At 50.9% G+C, this 25,440-nt stretch overlaps 1 protein-coding gene and 2 non-coding genes across 6 annotated transcripts in view; all 3 read right to left on the reverse strand.

The window, feature by feature from the left end:
- Cpsf3 (cleavage and polyadenylation specific factor 3) overlaps positions 1 to 25,440 on the reverse strand; it is a 30,098-nt gene that overhangs the window by 3,498 nt on the left and 1,160 nt on the right. For 2 of the 4 annotated variants that reach the window (XM_076559259.1, XM_076559258.1), the window contains exons 2-15: positions 22,024 to 22,087; positions 20,413 to 20,510; positions 18,885 to 19,013; positions 17,425 to 17,602; positions 16,097 to 16,186; positions 14,864 to 15,014; positions 13,080 to 13,255; positions 12,036 to 12,194; positions 11,170 to 11,316; positions 8,263 to 8,415; positions 7,185 to 7,293; positions 3,366 to 3,464; positions 1,822 to 1,916; positions 1,000 to 1,087 (exon numbers count right to left, since the gene is read on the reverse strand). In XM_076559259.1, coding sequence (XP_076415374.1) covers positions 1,000 to 1,087; positions 1,822 to 1,916; positions 3,366 to 3,464; positions 7,185 to 7,293; positions 8,263 to 8,415; positions 11,170 to 11,316; positions 12,036 to 12,194; positions 13,080 to 13,255; positions 14,864 to 15,014; positions 16,097 to 16,186; positions 17,425 to 17,602; positions 18,885 to 19,013; positions 20,413 to 20,510; positions 22,024 to 22,087 — 1,736 coding nt within the window. Of the gene's footprint in view, positions 1 to 999; positions 1,088 to 1,821; positions 1,917 to 3,365; positions 3,465 to 7,184; positions 7,294 to 8,248; positions 8,416 to 11,169; positions 11,317 to 12,035; positions 12,195 to 13,079; positions 13,256 to 14,863; positions 15,015 to 16,096; positions 16,187 to 17,424; positions 17,603 to 18,884; positions 19,014 to 20,412; positions 20,511 to 22,023; positions 22,088 to 23,050; positions 23,174 to 25,440 lie in introns of those variants that run through there. The other 2 variants (XM_076559257.1, XR_013047239.1) reach the window with 2 other exon arrangements.
- LOC121825243 (small nucleolar RNA SNORA21) lies at positions 24,530 to 24,661 on the reverse strand. Its single transcript, XR_006067369.2, has one exon. It is a non-coding gene; the product is annotated as a small nucleolar RNA SNORA21 (small nucleolar RNA).
- LOC121825227 (U6 spliceosomal RNA) lies at positions 24,849 to 24,954 on the reverse strand. Its single transcript, XR_006067356.1, has one exon. It is a non-coding gene; the product is annotated as a U6 spliceosomal RNA (small nuclear RNA).

Raw genomic sequence — 25,440 nt, forward strand, 5'->3', positions numbered from 1 at the left:
TGGGTCTCTGTGAGTTTGAGGCCAGCCAGGTCTACAGAGCGAGTTCCAGACAGCCAGGGCTGTGCAAAGAAACCCTGTCTTAAAAGCCAAATAAAATAAAATGATAATAATAAATAATTACTACTTTGTTTTTAAAGACCTCAATAAACACACGACTGATGGTCAAGATGACGATCTTTAATCTGGAGTTAAGGTCACCATGGCACACCCGTTCACACACCTCCCTGGCCTGCACAGCCACACAACAAAGCACCCGTTCATGGACTGCTTCTCCAAAAGGTAGGCGGAGTTCCCAAGTGACCCGCCCTACTCAGGATTGTGAAGTGTGCACACACACAGACTCTTCCCCTGAGGACGTACTTCACTATGAAGCCCTGGTGCTCACTGTGTAGCCCAGGCTGGCTCACACTTGCTGCGACCCTTTGCCTCTCACTCCCAAGTGCCAAGATTATAGGAGTGGGAACCCACACCCAGCTCCTTCTCAATGTTTTTGTTTTTGAATCCATGAGACAGGTGTGCACCACTGCCAGGCCAGGGAGGAACAGTCTATACTGGACAGGCTCTGGCATCATGGGAAGAAGGGTCCAGCGTGGGGGGCATCTCATCTGGAGACCACAGAGGCAAGCTCCAGCCCCGGCACACGTGCTGGCTGGCTGGAGTCACCTTCTGTTTAGCACGCCCTTGAACCCGAGGACAGCTCTCTCCCTGACAGACACGCAGGCTCAGATGAGCAGTACTTTAGCGTCTCTGTTCAGTGTTTTAGAGGAGAACTGTAACTACACGGAGTCTACCTTTGTGGGACCGTGATCAGACGCCTACTGTGTGAAGGATGAGCCAGAATGAAAAATAAGGCACTGGAGATCCACACTATCGTGTCCACACCTTAAAATTACTAAACACTAGAAACCAGGCTAACTTAACGTCTACTCGGGGCTCCACTGACTTTGGCTCTAAGAATCTGGGACAGATGAAATGAGTAAGCATGGGGCAAGCCCGTACCTTTCCTGATTTTGGGATTCGACTGAACTTCCAGGATCACGGTGGTCACTGTGTCTGCATACATGTCGTTAGAGGGGTTCGCCAGCCACTACAAAGAAAGCTGGGGTCAGGAAGGTGGAAGGGCAGCCATACCGCTGCCCAGCGCTGCCCGAGGACACCAGGCTGCGGGGAGCCGCTGCCCCAGCTTTGCTGGGAACCCACTGTCTCCTAGTCACGTGACACCCACTGACCTCCTACTCAGCAAAAGGGAATCTACTCAGCACCCCCTTTGTGCCAAAGGTTTTCCGTGCGTTGACAGTTAATTTCCCAATTATTTTATTAAAAAGAAAAATAACCCCAAATAACACATGCAACGTAACTGTTAGTGCTGGATTCACTCAGACTCCAAACCTTTTCAGACTTTTTAAGTTAAAATGTAAGTACCTCATTTTACCCTCTCCCTTCCTTCCCTCCGGCCTCCCTCTCCATCTTAACCCCACTCCACCTACTGCCCCCCAAACTCACGGCCTCTCTGACTTTAACTGCTGCTATTTCTCTCTCCCTAGACAAATAAATAGAGCCTGCTCAGCACGTACAACGTTATCTGTGTGCACTGACTTCGCGTCTGACCACTGGTCCTGGAAAGCCAATCAGGGGCTTTCCCCGGGGAGGACTACTTCTCCAGCTCTGAGAAAGCCTTGGGTGCCTATAGTTTTGTCTAGGCTTGGGCCTCTGAACTCTTCAAACCGACAGCAGCCTGGAGGACCAGTAACCACACTTCTCAGCCATCACACCCACGCTGGTCGGAGACCTCACTCCCCCAGAGGTGATGACCGGACTCACCTCTAGAACCACCATGCCGGGCTCCTGGATGACGGTGATGTTTTTGAACACCTTCAGAGCAGGTTTTTCTTGAATTTCTAATTCTTCTACATCACCTGAAAAAAAAATGACATGATTCACATGATTTTCTTACAGACTTTAAGAGGCATTCGTCTTTGTAGACAGTTAAAACAGAGCTGCTGTAAGCGGGAAAACTAGTAACACTGAACAGCTGTTTTATGCTAACTCTCATAGCAACTGCGGACAACGCAGTACCTAATCCTACACACGCACCTCAGGCACCAACACTTGGGCCATCGGCTAGAGATGGGTCTACACAGCACCTCAGCTTCAGTGTGAGTCTCACGGGCCAGCTCCCCACCTCTACCTTGAGTCCAATCATCACACCCGGAAGTCCAGTTGCTGAAAGCTCACTAGTTCTTTTTTCCAAGACGGGTTTCTCTGTGTAGCTTTGCAGCCTTTACTGAAATTCACTCTGTAGCCCAGGCTGGCCTTGAACTCACAGAGATCTGCCTGCCTCTGCCTCCCGAGTGCTGGGATTAAAGGTTTACTAGTTCTTAAGTGAATCTTCTCAAGGACCAGTTAATTATCATTAATTCATGACTTTTCTCTTTGGCCATAATTCTTGGATGAGGTCAGTCTAAGGTAGGAGAGAATCCTCCCCCCAACGTCTTGAGCACTTTACTTCAGGGGCTGTGAGGGGCTCAGGAGCAGCAATCGCGTCCCAGCCTGGGTCGCTCCGCCTCCTCAGAGAGGCCACACCCATCAGGTGTCGCCTTACATTGTACAGACAGAAGCCTCTCCTTTCCAGTGGTGAGAACAGAGACACAGGCCTAGGCTCCCACCGAGGTCTCACCGGCCAGCTCCAGACCTGGGCCGGCAGACCAAGGAAGCGATACATAAAACCCTAACCAGTTAACGAGGACGGACTTTATAGAGGAGGAAGGACCACTGACATCTTAGGCCGGGGAGTGATGAAGACACTGTGGGGTTTTTGTTCTTAATTTCTCCATTGTGTACACAGTGTTCTGACTGCGCACCAGAAGAGGGCGCCAGATCCCATTACAGATGCTTGTGAGCCACCATGTGGTTGCCGGGGATTGAACTCAGGACCTCTAGAAGAGCAGCCAGTGTTCTTAACCACTGAGCCATCTCTCCAGCCCCTACTGAGGGATTTTAAAAAATTTGTGAGTATTTTTTCCAGCCTTGTTTCTTTTTTTTTTTAAATTTATTTATTTATGTACATTGTTGTTTTGCCTGTGTGAGGGCGTCGGTCCCCTGGAACTGTAGTTACAGACAGTTGTGAGCTGCCTTGTGGGTGCTGGGAATTGAACCTGGTTCCTCTGGAAGAGCAAGTGCTCTTAACCACTAGGCCATCTCTCCAGCCCCAATGAGTATATTTTTAAATTTCCACTTTTATGTGATAAAATGACCATGTAGTACACACAAGGAATTCTGAGACAACTACTAAATGAAGTGCATTGTTCCTTAGATACAGAAATGTCTGACTGAGGAAGGCAGTGAGGTGACCTCAGCGGACGCACCTGTCAACCTTTGCAGCTGGTGGCACAGCAGACTGAAGGGCCCGGTGTATGGGATGGCTTGGGTCTGCTTCACAGTGCTCATGGCCAGGTCGGTGTAGTCTGAGAAGACAGTAAGACAAACACACTTTCAGAGACCAGCCCAGACGAGCATGGCGGCGAACACATAATGCAAGCACTCTGAAGGCAGAGGCAGAAGGATTGGAGATTGGGTCCAGCCTCAGCTACAAAGTGAGACAATAGCTAAAACCAAAACCAAAAATGAAACCATACCAAATCACATAAAATACAACTTGTAAAAGCACACACCGCGGATTAAGAAAAACATAGCAGATCTAGCATCCGTCCCAGACCCAGCAGGATGAACCCCTGCCCCAGACCAGCAGGATGAACCACTGCCCCTGACCAGAGGATGAACCACCGTCCCTGACCAGCAGGATGAACCACCGTCCCTGACCAGAGGATGAACCACCGTCCCTGACCAGCAGGATGAACCACTGCCCCTGACCAGCAGGATGAACCCCTGCCCCTGACCAGCAGGATGAACCCCTGTCCCTGACCAGAGGATGAACCCCTGTCCCTGACCAGCAGGATGAACCCCTGCCCCTGACCAGCAGGATGAACCACCGTCCCTGACCAGCAGGATGAACCCCTGCCCCTGACCAGCAGGATGAACCCCTGCCCCTGACCAGCAGGATGAACCCCTGTCCCTGACCAGCAGGATGAACCCCTGCCCCTGACCAGCAGGATGAACCACCGCCCCAGACCAGCAGGATGAACCACTGCCCCTGACCAGAGGATGAACCACCGTCCCTGACCAGCAGGATGAACCACTGTCCCTGACCAGAGGATGAACCACCGTCCCTGACCAGCAGGATGAACCACTGCCCCTGACCAGCAGGATGAACCCCTGCCCCTGACCAGCAGGATGAACCACCGTCCCTGACCAGAGGATGAACCCCTGTCCCTGACCAGCAGGATGAACCCCTGCCCCTGACCAGCAGGATGAACCACTGTCCCTGACCAGAGGATGAACCCCTGTCCCTGACCAGCAGGATGAACCCCTGTCCCTGACCAGAGGATGAACCCCTGTCCCTGACCAGAGGATGAACCCCTGTCCCTGACCAGCAGGATGAACCCCTGCCCCAGACCAGCAGGATGAACCACCGTCCCTGACCAGCAGGATGAACCACTGTCCCTGACCAGCAGGATGAACCCCTGCCCCTGACCAGCAGGATGAACCACCGTCCCTGACCAGCAGGATGAACCACCGTCCCTGACCAGCAGGATGAACCACTGTCCCTGACCAGCAGGATGAACCACCGTTCCTGACCAGCAGGATGAACCACCGTTCCTGACCAGCAGGATGAACCCCTGTCCCTGACCAGCAGGATGAACCACTGTTCCTGACCAGCAGGATGAACCCCTGTCCCTGACCAGCAGGATGAACCACCGTCCCTGACCAGCAGGATGAACCACTGTCCCTGACCAGAGGATGAACCCCTGTCCCTGACCAGCAGGATGAACCACTGCCCCTGACCAGCAGGATGAACCCCTGCCCCTGACCAGCAGGATGAACCCCTGTCCCTGACCAGCAGGATGAACCCCTGTCCCTGACCAGCAGGATGAACCACCGTCCCTGACCAGCAGGATGAACCACTGTCCCACAACTGGCAAGCTGCTGCTACATATCTTTCCCAGTCTACCACCCTACACTCATCCCATGCCACCCCAGTTAGTCTGGGTTTGGACACAGGAAAGTCCCCTTAATCCTTGGACATATTAGGTCCTTGAACGTCCCCAAGCCAGCATGCCAGGCATCTTTGCCTTCTGTTCTGCTCAGTATCTCCTTCTAACTACTGTGAAGATGGCTCCTGACTTGAACCACATCTCCCGCTCTAGGGAAGGCTCCTCTGTGGTCTCTGTGAACAGGACTGCCCGAGGATCAGCACTTCTAACTGGTACATCAACAGCCAGGACCAGGCATTAGGAACTCGCCAGTGTCTAGCATTGACCCGAAGGCTGGCCTAAGAGTGAGAGTTCACTGGGGCTGGACAGAGGTCAGCAGTTAGGAGCACACTGCTCTTGCGGAGGATCCAAGTTCGGTTCCCGGCACCCAGGTTGGGTAAACTGCCAGTTACTCCAGCTTTTGGGGATCTGCCACCTCCAGCCTCTGCAGGCACCAGCAATGAGTGCACAAACATTTTAAAATAATAAAAGTAAATTTAAAAAGAAATTTATTAAATAGTGAAAGGGGGGGAGGCAGAGGCAGGCAGGGAGTTTGAGGCCAGCCTGGTCTACAAAGAGAGTTCTAAGATAGCCAGAGCTACACAGAGAAACCCTGTATCTCGGGGGTAATAAGCCAGTGAAAGAGCAGCTTGTACATGCATTTGTATGTGCTATGGACGCTGAAAGGTGACCTATCTCACAGGGAAACATCTAGTTATGCCGTGACCCTTTCCTTCACAAAGCACGTACAATCTGTCAGCACACGGCAGCCCTGAGTGTGAATGCACTGTTTACCTATCTTGGTGTCTGTTATGTTCCCTGCATCATCTGGGCAAGCAGTACTCATCAATGGCTCAGAACGTACACAGACCAGAGCTCCCTTGGAAGTACTCCTACATTCTGGGGAAAAGCAGGTCACACACATAAACGCAGTCCTCTCTAGCTTTGGTCAAAGCCCCACTTGTCTCTAGTACATGCTGTGTGTACGCATGCGTCTCTGGCTACACAGTCTGGGTCACATGCCTTCACAATGCAAGGAAGCTCCGGTGCAGTGCAATAGTTAAGAGTTTGATTTTTGACAGGTGGTGGCGGTGGTCGTGGTGGTGGTGGTGGTGGTGGCGGTGGTGGCGGCGGCGGCGGCGGTGGCGGCGCACGCCTTTCATCCCAGCACCTGGGAGGCAGAGGCAGATGCAGGTGGATCTGAGTTCCAGGACAGCCAGGGCTGTTACACAGAGAAACTACAAATGGTTTATCCTCTCCTCCTGGCCATTCTTCTGGAGAAATGAGGAATGAAAAAGCTGAGCAAGTTATGGAAAGCTTGGGTCATAAAGGAAGAAAACAAGTGTGCCCAGGGCTGGAGCATGCCCACACCACACCCACACTGAACCAAACAAACGTAAAAAACAAAATGCTAGCTGAGCTTGGTGGCCCACAACTCCAATCCCAGCTACTTAGGAGGCTGAGTCATGAGGACTGAGTTTGAGGCAGCCTGGGCTACACAGGGCTAGGGATGTAGCTAAGCAGTGGAGCACTTGCAGAGTCCACAAGGCCCTAAGGCTAACCCACAGTACCACAGCGAGCAGCCTCAACCAAAAGTTAATCCGGGGAGTGCAGAGCTAATTCAGAACTGAAAAGCGCTCCACTGCCAGAGAAGACAGACAGGGTGGCTGTGACATCAGCAGGCGTGGTCCCCACAAGAGAGCTCTCTTCAAAGCTGTGATCTGGTGAGGAATTCCAATGTTTCCACACTTTCAAGGGAAGTCTCTTTCCCACAGCGATGCAGATTCCATCCACCTGTCGCTGTTTCACTTGCTGCTACCTGACATCGACCACGTGTGCAGCCAGACGCTGAGCAGGTGACGGAGTTTGTCACCGAAGCTTCATGAGCCACGGTCCATCCCAGAAGCCACAGTGCGGAAGAAGAACCCACTCCCAACTGCTGTCCTCTCACACACTGACACACACACACACACACACACACACACACACACACACACACACACACACACACACACGCATGCACGCCCCACCAGACTTGTCACACTTCCCTGCCGTGCTCAGAGCAGCCACAGTCACAGTGAACAGTGTACTTACTGGAGAGGTCACAGGGCGAAAGTATGTGGTAATTAAAGTTTCTTTTAACCAGAATTCCAGAGACCCGCTGGCCCTGTTCTGGTTTCTTGTCTGCCAAAAAGCCCATGACCTGGTGAAGACAGACAGACAGAGTGGTGTCAAAGGGGAGGATCAGGCTGTTGTCACATGGGGTGGGGTGTGGAGGGAGCTCTGACCCACAGAGAAAACAGCTTTTCTGATCACAGGGACGACTTTCAACCACTCAAATACACAAACCTGACAAATTCAAAAATTACTATTGTATTACTATTTTCGCTTTGTTTTGTAGACAACGTCCTATGTAGCTCAGGCCTGGCCTCGAACCTTTGCGGCTGCTTCCATCTCCTAAGTGCTAGAACAGCAGACAGCGCCGCCCTTAAATGTGAACTCTCCACTCCAAGCCAGCGGCTCCCGGGTGAAGCCACGCCCCTCCTGGTGCGGCTGCGTACGCAGCGTGCACAGCTGCTGTCCAGCGGCCTCGCGCAAACAGCGGTTCCACAGGCTGGTGCTATGATCCATCTCGGGGCATGGCTGGCAAGTACTCTACCACTGAGCCACACCTGTCTGTGGGCAGCACAGCTCAGACAGAAGCCCCTTCTCAGGAGCAAAGCCGCACCCCGAGTCTGAGGGTCCTGTTTACCCTATGGCTCTGTGACAAAGGCTGCCGTCAGCCGCTTTCTCTTTCTCTCTCGTCACTCGGAGACGGTTTCACTGCTGCAGCTCAGGCTGGCATCACACCTTCAGCCCTCCGGCTTCAGGCTCCCAAGAGCTGGAATCCTAAGCCTGTGTTACCAAGGAAGGTGTCCCTTAAGACTCCCCCCTGGGGCTAGAGCCACAACTCAGTGAAGACCACTTGCTGCTCGTATAGAGGTCCACGTTCCATTCCCAGTACCTAACTGGTGACTCACAACCATCCACAATCCCAGTTCCAGGGGATCTGATGCCCTCTTCTGACCTCCGCAGGTACCCCCCCCCCCAACACACACACACACACACACACACACACACACACCCCTCCCTGAAAAGAACACGGCTGGGGTCAGCACCTGCTGCCTTGTACCTTGGCGAGCTTCTCTCCCCTGAAGTTCAGGGTCACGGCCTCTGTGTTCCGAGGATTGTGAACCTCGATGTGAACCTCGTCATTATCCTCATATTCTCGGATCAGCGCTGCTTTCAGCCTGGCCATTTCGTTCTGTTCCCCATGGACTAAAATCTGCACAGAATAAGATATGGGAGTATAAAGAACCCTCACCACAGTGAAGGACTGTCTTTAAGAACATTAGTTAAACATGAAATGTTCACACACGAACTGAGGAAACAGTCGTCTCATCTTTTTTTTTTTTTTTTCTTTTTTCTGAGACAGGGTTTCTCTGTGTAGTTTTGGAACCTGTACTGGATCTCACTTGGTAGCCCAGGCTGGCCTCCAACTGACAGAGATCCGCCTGGCTCTGCCTCCCCGAGAGCTGGGATTAAAGGCGTGAGCCACCACCACCTGGCGTCCTCTTGTCTTAAATTTTATTTCTATGTCTGTGTGGGGTGTGGGTGAGCACAGGAGCTGGCAGAGGCCAGAAGAAACTTGGGAGTTGGGGTTACAGGCAGCTGTAAACCTCTGGATGTGGGTGCTGGGGACCAAACAGGTCTCTGAAACAGGAGGAGGCAGTCTGAGCCACACTGAGCTGTCTGTCCAGACCTAGCTCCCTGGTTTAAACTTGTGTGGCATGCTTTCCTGTCTGGGTCCTGGGCACCCACTGTAAGAAAGAGTGAAGGAACCGATTTATGCACGAATAGAATGTACACCCTGTCATCTCTAGCTCCAACGTTCACATCGAAGGCTGAACCAGGCGGCTTTCACAGCCCTTCCAGCTTTAAATGAACTTTTTTTTTTTGCTCCTGCTAGGAAAACATCCATTTTCTTTAGGTTTCCGGCAGTTTCTTGTTAATTAAAGCAACTGCGAATGAGATGCAATGTTTTAAAGGGGTATCTACCCCTCTGGCACTGGCTGTCAGTCAATCTGTTTGGCTTGTCCTGCCTCTGTCCTCCTTGGCAGGCACCTAGTCTCCAAACCACTATAGACAGCTTCTATCTGGCCTGGGGAAGCATGGCCAGCATGACTCCAGGGCAAAGGCTGTCACACCAGGGTGAAAGGCCCAGTTTGGATTGCCTGACCACTAAGCACAGCGCTGCTGTGGATGTGCAAGCCTGACCGAGCTACCAACACCTCAGCTGCCGGCTTCCACAACGGCGTCGGGTGCCAAGACTGAGCAAGTGCATATGTAGGAAAATGAGTACCCTGGCACTCCATATGCAGTAATGCATGCTACTGAACTGTACTTCACATGCAGCCACACACTGGATAGTAGTGCTGGTTATTGGAAGGTAAATATCAAGTCTCCGCTGAGGATTTAAAACCAGAGGCACAGGCAGAACCAGACGACCATGAGATGTAACCAGACCGAAGGTGAGGCAGCGGCAGCAGCCGAGAAAGCAGGACAGTCTCCCTACCTGGCCTCAAGGTATGGGGTGGGATCCGTGACTCGATCACACACACAGCAGAAACACATGCCGGGGTCTACACTGTGCTCAAATTCTACAGCCTACACGCCACGCTAAGGAGGAGAGTCGTTCTCTACATGAAGAGTCTGTTCATTAAGGGCAGGGAAAATGCTGAGGAGGACCAGCATGCTGAAAGGTGCCCAAAAGCTACCCGCCGCTAGATGTCACTCACACCAGCCGAAACGTGCGTCAACAGCCTGCGGGAGAAGCAGGCTTCTCCTGGCTCTACTGGGAGACAAGCGGCATGGCTGGCCCTTGAAACTCGTGACTCCACTTATGTGAAATACTGAGAACTGTCAGATTCAGAGACAGGAAGCAATTGGAGAGAAACTGGGCGGGGCTGAGGAGACAGCAGAATGGGCACAGGCTTCTGCTTGGGTAGCAGAGCATTCTGAAACCGGAAGTGGGGGCAGCTGGGGCAGCTGCGACATCTGTGGAGGTGATGCCGCTGAATTTCCCTAAAAAATGGTGAAGAATGCAAACCGCGTGTTGTACAGATTTTGGCACAGTAAAAATATTTGATAAAGAAACAAAACACACTAACAAAAGGCCATTTCCTTTAAGCAAATTTTCAGAACACTGGGAAGCACTAATCTATTTTTATGGACACTTGTTCCACTTCTAGTGAAAAGCACCTAATTGTTTTCAGCTTAAAACTCTTCCACATTCCACCAAAATATATAACTGCTACTTTTCTCAGCCTTTTAAATTATCATCATGTGAGTATACGATGTGTGGAGGGTACGCATGCCTCAGCATGCATGTGAGGTCAGAGGGCAGCTCGGTGGCTTCTCTGGACCTCTACCCAGGTTCTGAGGACTGAACTCAGGTCGGAAGGCACCTTAGCCTACGGAGCCCATTGTTACTTTTCTCATGATACTTACAAAGTGTAACTAAGTGATACAGTAAGGACTAGTGCAGTATCTGTTTATTTCTCTATCTGTGTAAACCGTGCACACTCACTGTGACTCCCCTCTTTAAATGACGTTTGCACTGCCACTTGAACAACAATATGAAGTGTGCACTATGGGCCAGGCACTGTGTCCAGCTCGTTTGTTCTCACTCACTTCACCTGCACAGTGACCTTATAAAGTGCATCGCCCTATTTATAAATCAGCACAAGGAGGCTCCACACAGAGACACACAGCAGGCAGAGGAGGAGCTGGGGTTAAGGCAACAGTCACACCCCCAAGCCTGGGTCTCGGGCCACCGGAGAGGCAGCAGCAAACAGAGGGAATGCTAGAAGCGGGCTGGCCAGTCTGAAGGAGTCCGAGAAAAGGAAGGACAGTGCCGAGGGCCTGACTCACAGGGAGCATCGAAGTTTGCTAAGCCAAGTGGGGTGGGAGGACGCCAGGTGTGTGATAGCCCCGAGTTCATGCACCTCACTGCCAGACATGGCATTCCCACACTAACCACATGAGGCGGCTTCAGAGCCCGGATAAATTCACTGGTTTGCTGGTAATCTGTGTGAGCAGAGAAAGAAATGTAATCAACCGACATTTTCAGTGGCAACTTCTGTCCAGACATGGTGGTGATCTCTTCGGGTTCAGACATGATGTGCTGTTGGAAACAAACACAAGACAGACAGACTGTGCAGTCAGACAGACAAAAGGAGGTGCATTCCAGTGATGTCTCACGCAGTCGTCATTTCTGTTAACTTAGGACCCATACCATCAAAGTCATTCTCATGTTCACGACTCGGCGACACCCAACATTGTGTTTTTCCTTATCAGGAAGGTCAGAGGATTAACCAGCGCTCAGTGCCCCCAGGACACTGGCAGTGAAAGCTGTAGCCACCAAGAAAGCTGCCCCCAGGCACCAGGACCCACACGGCACGGCACGGTACACCTCTAGTCTGGACCATCTGAGCAGATGGCCAGCAGGCTCTCTAATGTCTTCACAGAATGTGGCAAAGGGTGGAAATGACCAGAATGGGAACCACACTCTGTTTCAGTTAAAACAGATATTAACAGCAAGAAGACAAGAGAACATGCCTGCCTGGACACCCGCTAACTGCCTGTCAAGTTCCGCAGCGTTACCTACAGTGTGCGCATCCTAGCTAAGAACAGCCCTTCATACCTAAGGAAGATGTCCAGGTCACAGGCTGTGCACCCGTCATCTGAAAAACGTCTAAATTTAGTATTTTTGAGCAAAAATGCCTGGGGAAGCTCAACTGGTAAAAGCCGACACAAAATAACCCTGAATCCATGCCGCAGAACCTGACGTGACTTACTCCAGCACTCTAGAAGTACCGACTGCACCCCGACACGGTGACTGACCTTGGCAAGCGTCCCTTCTACACAGTAGCCCGCGATGATGACGCCGTTCCGCTTATCCGTGCACCAGCTCTCAAACAGCTCTCGGGATAAGCCGTTCTGAATCATGCCCGGTGAGGCCATTACGACACTGGGGCCGATGTCGTCAAAGTGATCCATGCTCTGAGAGACAAAGAAGGGTTAAAACCGGCCGATCACCAGGCTGGTCAAAGCAGCTCCACTTGGAGTAATCACACTTCTGCAAGGGTCGTGGGAAGACTAGATAACACTGTCTGTTTAAGTGGCCAGGCAGTGGCGCACGCCTTTAATCCCAGCACTCGGGAGGCAGAGGCAGGCGCATCTCTGTTAGTTCGAGGCCAGCCTGGTCTACAGAGCGAGATTCAGGACAGGCTCCAAAAATACATAGAGAAACCCTGTCTCGAAAAACCAAAAATAAATAAAATTAATTTAAATGTGCTGGACATGGTGGCCTTTAATCCCAGCACATGGAAGGCAATGGCAGGTAGATTTATGTGTATTCAAGGCCAGTCTGGTCCAGGCGAGTTCCAGGACAGCCTGGGCTGTGCAGAAAGATCCTGTCTGAAAAAACCAATACCAAACAAACAAATTTAACATGTTAACACTATAAATGTGTTATTTCAAAATCATTTGGTCTTAATATACTTTAAATTAAATCAGATTTATTAATTGATCTTGGAAAGCCAAATATGGGTGTTTTATAAATTCGTACATGGAACTTGCAGTGCTAGTCAGAGGACCAGATGTGAACAACAGAATCTAAACCTGTGACCTGCCATAGTTTCCCTGTCAGGACTTCTTCCTGCAGCCCAAGAGATCTAAGTTTACAGCAGCATTACTGAGGGCACGTGGCGATTTAGAGCAAGGCAGGCCGACCACAGTGAGTCCCAGCACCGTGATGCCGGCTGGAGCAAGGCAGGCCCGACCACAGTGAGTCCCAGCACCGTGATGCAAGCCATAGAGCAGGAAGCCTCAGCAGGCAGGGCTGCAGGCTGCCCTGTCCCCACCCCCTTCCCCCACAGGCATCACCTTGAGGTTGCTGATGTGCTTGAAAACAAAGGGGTTGTTGATGTTGATCTGCTTCCGGATCTTATCGTTCATGGCGTTCACGTAGGTCTGGTAGACTGCCATGCACTTCTTGGCCAGAGACGAGGCGTAGTAAATGGGGATGTCGTGCAGCTCTGGGTGGTTCTGCCAGTACTCATCTGCAGATTTGAGGAGAGGCAACACCACTTGGCAGATGAGGTGAACAAGTCAAATAATTAACGGTAACAAAATTGACTTTAAAATTTGAACAGCTGAGAAATGAAGTACCATACAACTATATTTTAGTGAGTCTGAGAAAAACTTCCCTGTTCCTTACTAATGTAAACCACAAATCTAAATACTGGTATAACATCTAAATATAAAGTTGTGATAACAGATCAAAAATGTGGAAGCTTTCACAAATCTCTCATTTTAAATTTATACTGATTAATAGACCATAACTGACTACAACGGCTCCTCTCGAGGTTTTAACACAAGCAGTATTAACGTAATTAGTATTTTAGACAGACTTATCAACTGCTTACTAATCATATTATTATAACTGTATTTCCAAAAATCTTTTACACAAACCACTTATTACTAATTAATGAAAGCAGTGAACAAAATACCTTCACATAAAGGCCTGTTTCCAGGGAAAACCTCACCAAACCCCAGCATTATATAAATGTACCGCCTGTGAGGGGCTCAGGTGTACCCGGGAAATGTCTGTCTGGTATGAAGGGTGAGGAGCTGGAGCTCACATGAGGTATGTGGGGGTTCACACTGAGATGCCACTCATTATTACCGGCAATCAAGTCTGCCTGGATGACTGACATGTTTGACTCACCGTCACGTCCAGAAGACTGAACAGCGCAGTCAGTCTCCAGGAAGGCCTGGCCCCGGCCCTGAGCTGCGCTAGCCTAGCTTCCCTTGCCTGTTTTCCATTCAATGACAGAAACGGCTTGTCCCCATCTCGGAGATGGCGGCAGGGAACGCGCAGGAGGCAGTGCCCTCTAGTCTCTTCACGCCTGCTATGAACACAGGTGCTGTCTACAGGATGCTCCCTCACAGACACGACTGTCCAAGTTCAGAGGGGTTGGTAAGCACACGCACCCCCTCTTGGAATGAAGTTGTACATACAGACCGAAGTCTTCGGGAGACAGAGGGAAGCAGAAACAAGAACCACTTGTATTTCTACTAGTCAGTTGTGTTTGTATGTTTCTCTAAATAGAAGCAGAGTATGTAGTTTTTGAGTCCTTTTTTTGCACACTTAATACTCTGTGAAAATCTACATTCTGTCCTCTAACATGACTTCTTATGTTCACTGACATGGTATTTCCTGAAAACACTACGATGATGAAGGGCCAGGCCTGGGATCCCAATACTTGGGAATTCTTAGCTAACCTGGGCTACATAATAAGGCCCTGTCTAAAACAAACAAACCTCAAATAACAACAACAAAGGACCCCAGAGGACACACTGCCCATCTCTCTTCACGTCCTAGAGTGTCACCGCTAGTCTAAAGGTGCTCATGTTGGAAGGCTTCGGACGCTAACGGAAGCAGAAAGGCACCCAGCTTGGCTCTCGTAGCAGTGGACGTGAGGTGCCCTCTCCCTGGCTCTCACTAGCAACAGGTCCCCATGGCACTGGGGATTGAACCTGGGTCTCATGAACGCTGGGCAGGCACTCTGCCACTGAGGGACACCTTCAGCCCCAAAATGGAACTCTTCAATGAAGAAGATGAACCAGGCCATGAGGGAAGCGGACTGCAGCAGTCGCCCAAGTACCTAGGATCAGCAGCAGCTCCTGAGCCCGTCCGAGAGCGAAGACAGGGATGAGTCCCCGGCCCCCTCTGTTGACAATGTCATGCACGGTGTTGCAGAACCTCGCTTCTCGCTCCTCACGTTTCTCATGGATATGGGTCCCATAGGTAGATTCCTAAGGAACACGTGAGACTTGTAAGACCAAGACCAATGAGCCCGGAGAACTCAACGCTTAGGCGTAAGGAAAGGCTGAGGCTGAGATTCATTTCTCCAGCAACGTGGCACTAACCTGAGCGTATGCTGTTATAGTAATAACTCGAAAACACAGTAAACAAATCAGGATTCCCATCTCATGACGACCGTTACAGAAAGGGAGCCGGGGAGTAGTAAAAATGTCCCTTCTTCCCTCAAGCTAACCGTGCTCCACGCTTTCCCTCCTAACCTGGAGAAGTCAAGGCTTCCCAAGCAGACGTAGGTAATGTTTCTCAGGTTCGTATTCAAGCCCCTCCCGACATGGGAAGCACTGCATTCCCTGGACTTACCAGGAATGCAGATTCCAGGCCCCGCCCACTCACCGCAGCACCAGGTGAGTCCTAGGCTGGGGAGCCCGGCCCTAAAGAGTAGCCACGGGACAGGGAGTAGCTGTCTCGAGGGTCGGAACCATCTTCCTCAATTTAAGTTTGGTGACTAAGCCCCGGGGATCTGCTCTGCATGCTGCACAGGCCAGCACCAGGCAGGGCCTTCACGCTTGGGCAGCTGCGGGTTCAAGCCACAGCACAGGGACCAAAGGTACTCGGTGTTCCTGTGTGTGTGGCAGGCCCAGAAGATGCCCATTCCCCGACACTGTGTCAACCGTCCCTCTCCCCAAAGTACTTCGGCAGACAGTTCACTCTTGTGTCCTTAAAATGTGCAAACTAATAAAATGTGACAAGCACCCGGTGGAAAAGGCCAAAGCCATCGCATGGCAAAGGCAGTGGGACCATCTCTAAAACGGTTTAATATGTTCTTCTAGCAAACTCACCAGAGAAAGACAGGCAGGCCTCAGGGAGGCACACCCTGTCTCCTACACAGCTGACAGAGACCATGTTTCTAAAACTAGACTAGAACTGATGCACGGCATGGCAAAGGTGGAAAAAAAGACCAAGAAAATCCTTACGTGAAAAAAAATCAACATCAGGAACTTGACGCTGTTATTTTTTTCCACTAGAAAAGGTTCTGATTATATTACACAACTGTAACCCGGTCCGTTATACTTACAATGATAAGGATGTCTGGCTTAATATTAGGAATTTCAGCAGCCATTAGGTGTCTATCTTCTTGTCTTGAGAAATCACCTGTATACAACAGCTGTGAGAAAACATAAAACCAGAAAATCAAGACTTGGGAAAGGTGCCATTTACTGGTAAGCAGTTGAATCCTGAAGTCCAATAGTAAAATTGAATTTAAAAAGGAAACCCCACCTGCCTACACCTGAGGAATTTTAGATGCAACGCTTGCCTCTAATTCTAAATGTGTAACTAAGTCACGAAGGCCACCTGCGTTTCAATTAGAAAACATACCCCATCATCACCTCCTCAAAGATAACCTACATATCAGAACAAGTCCCGTGAGAATTCAGATCTACACTCCCTACTTCCTGTTTAATTGTGGTGCCCTGGAACACAGGACAAGAAAGAGCAATTTGATGACACTGTATACCTCAGTGTGCAGACACTTCAGATAGAGGAGCAGCTACAATGTTTCACTAACACCTGCTTCTCCACTTTCTAAAGCCGAGTACCTGAACACTTACAAGAGAGAAGCCAGGCTCCCCCTAGGTCTCATTGTGTGGGTACTACAAAAAGCTGCCCAGTTGACTCTGGGGTGCAGCCAGAGTGTAGACAGCGCTCTGGAGTCTAGGATCCCAGGGCCAGCCAGACGTCTCCGCTGGTAAGGGCAGCTGCTGCCAAGCCTGAGGTCCTGAGTTCAACCCCTGGAGCTCACACGGCTGAAGAAGCAACTCCAAGTTGTCCTCTTACCTACCTACGCACGCACGCACGCACGCACGCACGCACGCACGCACGCACACGCACACATTCCTTAGTCCACTCAACATGGCTGTGGAGCTCTGTGCTGACTGGACCCCTTCACTTCCACAGGCCACCCTGCTTAGATGCTCCCCTGAATCCTTCCACATCACGGACATAAACCCCAAGTCATGTTTTTATTTGGTTAACTAACTTTAGTTTACTGTGTGTGCTGGCGCGTAGGTGGGTGCATTCCACAGCATGGGGAAGGTCAGAGGGCACCTTTGGGAGTTGGTTCTCTCCTTCTATTGTGGACTCGGGGATGCAGGTCCTCAAGCGTGTACAGAAAACACGTTTACATGCTAAGCCGTCTCGCCCGCCCTGTTTTAGTTTTAAACAGAAGCAGCTGCGAAGATGGTTTTTCCCTAGCGTTTTCTGAAGGCCCCTGAGGCGGGACTGAACCTGCTGCGCTGGGGAACTTGCTGCTATAACGGCAGTGACTAGCTTTAGCTCCTTTCAGGGAAGTTTCCACACCACTCCTGGGGGACGGGGGGAGAAGGGGTCCAAGCTAGAGCGTACCTTCACTCCCGCAATCTCAATCATAAACATGGCTGCTCCCAGGACGTGGCCGGCATGGTAACACCAGAACTTGATTCCCGCCACCTCCTTAACTTCATGGAAGTTGATGGTTTCGATTTTGTCCATGCTTTCCTCCAAGTCTGTCTCGGTGTACAGCATGTCATCTGCCGATATGTTGCTGAAATTGTAGGTGACATGTGGATACAATTTTTCTTAATGTCACAGTTCACAGGGATGGGGCTCTAGCTCAGGGATAGAGCCTTTGCCAGAGGGCACAAGGCTCCAGGTTCAGTCCCTTCACTGAAAACAGAACAACAACAACCCTACAGCACTAGAAGCTCAGATGTTTCCATAATCAGAACACAAAGGTGGGCGTAGCTACAAAGCTTAACTGTGAGCAAAGCGTGACTCAAGTATTCTCATACATCAGGACTCAGCACTCCACGTAATTACTGAAGTGCTGGGCACAGGATGTGAGGTCGCAGACGCCAGGCAGGCGCTACCCCAGAGCTGCATTCCTGGTCCCTTCTCTTCTCCACTGTCACTCTGTGGAGCCAGGGTCTCACCAGGCTGCTCAGGCTGACCTTGAACTTGCAATCTTCCTGTAAGAGCCTGAGGTGGGAGCATGCGTTTGTGCTAAAGGCTCAGCTACACAAACCACTCTTTAAGAAGGTATTGCTCAACGTCTCCCTCCGACATTCCTGAGGGAATGACATCCGTACACATGAACACGGAGCAGACGCGCTCCGCTGGCCTGGCAGAGGACTTCTCCCAGTGTGGACAGGACACCTCCTCTGTATATGACACAGACTCTGTAGCCACAGTGACGCCTTCACAGGCAGCTGCCTCTTACTGGGACCTTTAGGTAAACAACCTCTGTGCCTCCCGTGCACTGTCTGTAAAATGGGGTTTACAGCGCAGCTGGCGTCCTGAGTTGGTGAGGGTCAGAGGGACTGAGCCCTGAGGACTATGCGGCCGTACAGGGCAACAGCATTAGCAACACGCATCTGTCCAGCCCTTTGTATTTACATGTGACGAGCAACAAACACCATGTCGGCCACCTGAGTAAAAGCCAACTGCCGAAGGCTGACACCTCACACTGGAGTGTCCCAAACATGCTGGGCCCTTTGTGATAGAGAAGTGGGCATTTCTTACAACTGGTGCCAGCTTCCCCAGAGAACAGCATCACCTAATTCTCTCTGGTCAGGTTATCTACAGAATCCACTATGCTTACTGCAGTCAGTCTTAATAGAATGGCCAAATGCTGCCCACAGAGTGTTTCTATCAGACCTTTGGAGTTCTGGATTGGACAGATTCAGAAGGAAACCATTTATAGTTGGTTAGTGCTGATGCACAAGGTGTATGCCGAAGCTAGATCACAGCATCCTTCTAAACAACGTGGGCTGCATCTGGACTGCGAGTATGGGGTATAACCTGTACAGCCCAGTGAAGCGACTCACCTGACTTTGACGTAGTCCGAGAGGAGCCATCTGTAAATAGCCTTTGTGGCGTGAGTCATAAACGTCCGTCCTTTGAAGCTGGTTTTCTGGAGGAACCAGGGCAGAGCCCCACAGTGATCCAAATGGAAACTGACAAAGAAACAGGCCATCAGTGCTCTGGACGCTAGAGGCCAACACCCCATCGAGTTCCTGCTCGACGGACAGAAGTGTGCTGAGCACATAAGGACACGTTCGGGAAACCGAGAGGAGGCACGTCGGTTCGCTCCTACCACGTGGTCTAGGGATCAAACCATGTCAGTCTTAGTAGCCAGTGCCTCTACCCTCTGGGCCTTCTCCATGCCCACCCCCTATTAGTAATTAATTAGAGGGAACAATGTAAACCACATCTACTCTCGGCAGCCAGAATTATAAAAACAACTTTAGTGAAATAAAATGGAAACTTGTCACCATCTTTAAATGGTTCTTCAAGGCACAGTCTTGCTGTGCCGCCTACGCTGGCCTCAGACTCGTGGCAATCCTCCAGCCTCAGCCCCCTGAGGGTTGGGACTACAGGTGTGCACCACCATGCCCTCCTTCAGTGAAGTTCTCGGTTTTTTGAGACAGGGTTTCTCTATGTCGCCCTGGCTGTCCTGAAACTCACTCTGTAGCTCAGGCTGTCCTTGAACTCAGAGACTCTCCTGCCTCTGCCTCCTGAGGGCTGGGATAAAGGTGGGCACCACCTGGTGACGTTCTTCCTGAGGGAGGTGACAAGACAGCAGGGACTCCCGGGACCGGCTCCTCGGTTTCCTGAGGATGGCCCAGAGGACACGGGCTTTCCACCACCACGTACTGCATCCCCCAGAGCTGCTTCCCAGCCAGCTTCTCTAGGCTGACGACAGAGCAGTGCTGGTCGAGACTTAGCAATCTGCACTGTGCTTCCTAATAGAAAACATCTGGCCGGGCGGTGGTGGCGCACGCCTTTAATCCCAGCACTCGGGAGGCAGAGCCAGGCGGATCTCTGTGAGTTCGAGGCCAGCCTGGGCTACCAAGTGAGTCCCAGGAAAGGCGCAAAGCTACACAGAGAAACCCTGTCTCAAAAAAAAAAAACCAAAAAAAAAAAAAAAAAAAAAAGAAAACATCTGTTTTATTACAGTTTACTTTTGAGACAAGGTCTCACCATGCAGCTCTGGAACCTGGAACTCCCTGGGTAGATCACACTGGTCTCAAACTCAGTCACAGAGACCTGCCTGTCTCTGCCTCCTAGTGCTAGAACTAAAGGCCTGCACCACCACTCCTGGTTTATTAAAACAAAACCTGCCCGTCAAGATGGCTCAGAGAAGAAAGGTACTTGCCAACAAGCCTGACCACAGAGTTCAACCACCAGGACACACATATTGTCCTCTGATCCCCCCACGAACACTGTGTCGCGCGCGCGCGCGCGCGTGCGCGCGCACGCACACACACACACACACACACACACACAAATCCTGGGAAGACTGACCTCCACAGAAAGGCCTGAAGAATGACGCTGTCAATAAAGAGAACTTACTGACTGATCAACAGGAGGTCGATCTCCGCTGGGTCGATGAGGTCAATGTAAGGGAGAGCATCCATTCCTTCCAGGCCAGGGTGGATCCCACAGTCCAGCTGAAGGAGGCAAAACCCAGCAAACAGATCACAACGGGCTACAGAGCTGATTACAACTCATCCAGCAGACACTGAGACGGCACTCAGAGGAGCCTGGGGTGTGTGCACCTGTGGGGCGTCTACCCACCAACCCCACAGCTCCCCAGAGTTTTCTTGAGTGCGAGCAGCAGGAAATATTAGATAGAAGGATTTATAGTGGAGAATATTGCGGAGATAAACAGATAGAAAATACAGGATAGCCTCGAGAGGGCCTGGAACCTATTCCAACGGCCCCGACTGTCTCTGCCCCGGGGCTTTTATAGAGACGCCAAGGGGTGGAGCAAAAGACCTCCTCCCCCGGCACAGCCAAGTGCAGACTATCTCAGACACCTGCACTCAGGCCCGTGGTCCAATCATCCTCTATTCGGACCTGCTGGGTAAAGCCACGAGGAACCCGAGAACGGGCCCCCACATGCACTCAGACCTTGGTCTCAGGAAAGACCAGGGTGTGCCCGAAGCAGCTCTTACACTTAAGACAGAGCTAACATGTAGCAGCACAGGATACGGAATACAAGATGTCACTGGGGTTCACAACACAAACGTGCTAAGTTTGCAGGTCTGGAGCCCTTCTCCCTCCAGGGAGAGCACTATCATACAGGCTGATGACGGGATTTACTCTACGGGTGTTATTACCAAGTGAACAAAGTCTTAAATGAATGACTTTCATGGGAGCTGGAGAGATGGCTCAGTGGTTAAGAGCACTGGCTGCTCTTCCAGGGGAACCTGGTTTGACACCCAGCACCCACATGGTGGCTCACAACCATCCACAGCTCCATTTCCAGGGGATCCAATGCCCTGTCTGGCCTCCGCAGGCAGCAGGCACGAACATAATGCACAGATATCTGTACAGGCCAAACACCCACACAGACAAGTGGTCTTGTAAAATAGGTGACTGGGTACATATGCCTGTGGTTTTAAGACTGAGTGAAGTGTGAGGAAGAAAGAGGAGACAAAGGAACAGGAGCCAGGGCCCACATCTCTACTGGGACCTTGTGAACCAGGATTCCTGACCCCTTCACCTCGCAGCAGGGAGACGGACCTGACAGAGCCAGCAGGACCAAAGCTGACACACATCCAGGGCACTTAAATCCTTGATGTCTTCCAAAGAGGGGGCGGGGGGCTCGTCAGGTTATCCAGACACTTCAGGAATGGACAGGGACGTAGAAGAGACACTAGTCTGGCAGGTCTAGTTGGCAGTTTTACAGTCTTACAAGGTATCTTTTTAGGTTACCTGATGCTTTAATTACTAAGCACGAGTGTCAGGCTCTCTCATCAGTGTTGGCTACATACATGCACGTCTCTTTCAGCTGATGCTAGAGAGAACTGGCTCACTAGGACAGACAGGGCTACACTGTGTTCTTGACTATACAAACAATCACTCCCCAGGCTAGGGTGTGATTCAGTGGCAGACTATGTGCTTGGCGTGCACAAGGCCCAAAGTTCAGTTTCCAGTACCACCACCAATAACACTTACCATGATTTTTCTTCCTTTGAACTCCAGAATAATGCATGATCTTCCCACTTCTTGGCCCGCACCACTGCAAACATTGAGAGGGAGAAACAAAATGATTAAAGAACCCGTTACAGCAGTCCAGAGCTGGGTTTGGTGGCACGTACCCACAATGCCAGCACCCACAGTCTACAGAGAGTAAGTCAGCGTGCAGCAGCCCCTGCCTCACGCCACCCCACTAACGTTCGACACAATGAACTCAAACTCTTTCCCAACGTCAGTTAAGTTCCTGAGACAGGGGACAGGTCTACAGTTTCAAACAGAGGGTGCCCACCCAGGTCGGAAGGGGTGGAAAGCAGTCCTCGGGAGCTGAGGGATGTTTAAGATGTAAACGAGACGTCACACAACACTAGAACAACTGTTTCAGATGAGGCCACCACGTCACAGCCTTTCATCTTGAAAGCATCATACCAAGGAGTCTGGTTAGTCACCCACACTTTCAGCCCTTCCCTTTCTGGGCACAACTGAAGCTAAACCTAACTACAGCTTTTGATTGTATTTTCCCAAAAATCTAGCTCACAATTCACTCAGTGCTCTTATCATGGACCTAACTGCCCAGGACAGGTATGTGCCCGATACAGCGATCAGATCTCAAAGACGCTGTGGTCTAGCAGCAAAGAGGCATGAGATGGACCCATGCATACCCATCTACACTGGGCTAGCCGTGGATTAAGAGAATAAGAAACAGAGGTGGTGGAACTTTCCTGAAATCCCAGCACTCAGGAGGTAGAGAGAGAATAATGTTGTCTGGTGGGCAGAGCTGTGAATCTGAAGCCAGTTTGGCCTACAGAGAGCTCCAGGACAGCCAGGGATACATGGTGAGACTCTGCCTCAAATAATAAATGAATGAATTCCATGGTCGTTTTCATCCCTAGTAAAAATTCCCGGATTCTTATTTATACAAATTCTCATGTCATTCTGAAGCCAGCTTCCCCACAGGGCTGTCTGTCTGTCTGTCTGCATTTCCTCTCCTCCCATCCACCCCACTCACCAGCTGTTTCCGAGATGGTCCTTGTTGCTAAGGACGAGCAGCCCTACTTAACGCAGCCGGTCCCTCAGCAGCCATCACGCCCTTGTTTAAGAGCTCCGTCCAGCACTTCCCGGCTTCGGACCCCACACTCCGGTCTCTCTTGCTGACTTTCCCATTTTTCCCACTCCTCTGCCTTGGCTCTCCAGCCTCTGAAGTGGTATGCCCAAGTCTCTCCCGGGACCTCTTCCCAACTTCATGGTCTTCATGTTCATGAGTCTGACATGCTGGTGACGTCAGAGTCTGTATCTACAGCCCAGACTGTTCTGTACTCTAGACCTCTGATACACACACCTGACATTTAAGCCTCTTTACTGGCTAAAGTATCTGCCAGGTACTTGATGTTCAATATGCCAAGATCGTTTTCACAACCTCCTGGACCGGCTCTTTCTTCCTGGAATGTTCTGCTCTTGGCTATGGACACAGCTGGCTCCTTCAGATCATTTGGATCCCAGCTCAGGTTTCACCTTCTCAGACCCTTCCTCGACTACCTACTCTAATTTATCCGTTACCGCCAGCCTCAATCTGCCAGCCCACACCACGGCAGTGTAACGGACACACGACGGTATTTACTTATGGCGTGTTTCACATATGACAACGGCGGCTCCATCCAGAGACATGGCTATCTTGTCCACTGCTGTACTGCTATGGGGCCCGAGACGTTTGCCGAACTCCCAAGTCAGAAGCCTTAGAAACGCTATGCTGAGTGAAGGAGACCGAGCAGGAAGGGCTCGTATTGGGTGATTCTGTTTGTATGAAATGTCTCAAAAAGGCAAAGCCACAGGAGAAGAAAATGGGACTGATGGCTGCTGAGGGCTCGGGAGGGTGGGGAGACCTGAGCGTGATTCCCAATGGGCTTTTTAAAAAAGAGGCTAATGAAAATGTTCTGGAATTAGGCACCACAGTTGTAATAAAGGTTATATAATTCTTCAAATACACTAAAAATCATTGAAGCTGACCATGATGGCACATCCTGTAATCCCAGCACCTGGGAGACCGAGGCAGGAGAACTGTCCTGAGTCTGTTCCAGACCAGTGTGGGGCTACATAGTGAAACCCCATGTCAATACAAAACACCCCCCCCCACACACCCAAAGCACACACTGAACTGCACAACTGCACAGCTTTATAAGCTGGGTGGTGAGTTTCATCTCCACAGCCTCCCCACAACACCACAACCAAACTTCTTTCCCAGTGCACCGAGGAACCTGGAATGTCCCCTCTGGGCTCCATGACTATCCCTTCAGATAACGTCCGAGCAGTTACAAAACCCTCCAGACTCCCCTTCTGAACTCCTGGGACCCAGTTCTCCCCAGCCCACCCCCTCACCTTCCTGGCCGCAAGCCCTCGCCCCCCAGAACCGGACATGTCGATGACAGCCGGCCAGCCTCTTCACTCCAGCCACCTCTGTAGCCATCTACCACACTGCGGGGTTCTGTTGTTTCCTTGTCACAACACTGACTGCAGCAAACAACACACGTTGCCACTTCACCCAAAAGTGATGCTTTTACTCTGTCCCTTCTGGACGGCTCAGTGGGTCACTAGCAAAAGGCCTACTGAGTGCTTTTAAAGGGGGCTGTGTGGGGGAGCAGCCACATTCTTTTTTTTTTTTTTTGGTTTTTCGAGACAGGGTTTCTCTGTGTAGCTTTGCGCCTTTCCTGGAACTCGCTCTGTAGCCCAGGCTGGCCTCGAACTCACAGAGATCCTCCTGCCTCTGCCTCCCAAGTGCTGGGATTAAAGGCGTGCGCCACCACCGCCTGGCTGAAATAAACGGACGCTCCATGAATTTGCGCGTCATCCTTGCGCAGGGGCCATGCTAACCGTCTCTGTATCGTCCAATTTTAGTCTACGTGCTGCCGAAGCCAGCACGGCCACATTCCTAATGTAATCCCCACTGTGTTATATGATTGCTCCAAATCCCTCGGTGGCTGACGATAACTGGTGCGATACACACTCAAACTCTTCAGCTCTACACAAGGTCCTTCGTAAGGTGGGCCCTGACAGCCTGCCCCAAGTCATCTGCTACCTGTTAACCACAACCAGAGCGAATTGGCCACGAGTTGGGACCACTCTCATCTTCCCCTGGAACACTCTGGCTCCTACAGTGTCTTTAATTTCGACGAATCCTTTAACATGGCCACACATCAATCACATTTCCAGGATGCATGAGATATCCTTGCCTCAATCTGTTAGAAAGTCCCATTTCCAGGCTCCCTGGCCCTTAGCACAATGCCTACCTGCACTCATATAATAGAAGTCAAGTGAGCATGATTTACTGAACACTGCCCATGAGTTTTCCTCCTTACAAATAACTGTTTCCACCTGAGGAAGTGGGTTCAGGCAGGCTACTTCCCT

Source organism: Peromyscus maniculatus, chromosome 22 (assembly GCF_049852395.1).
Source record: "Peromyscus maniculatus bairdii isolate BWxNUB_F1_BW_parent chromosome 22, HU_Pman_BW_mat_3.1, whole genome shotgun sequence".
NCBI lineage: Eukaryota > Metazoa > Chordata > Mammalia > Rodentia > Cricetidae > Peromyscus > Peromyscus maniculatus.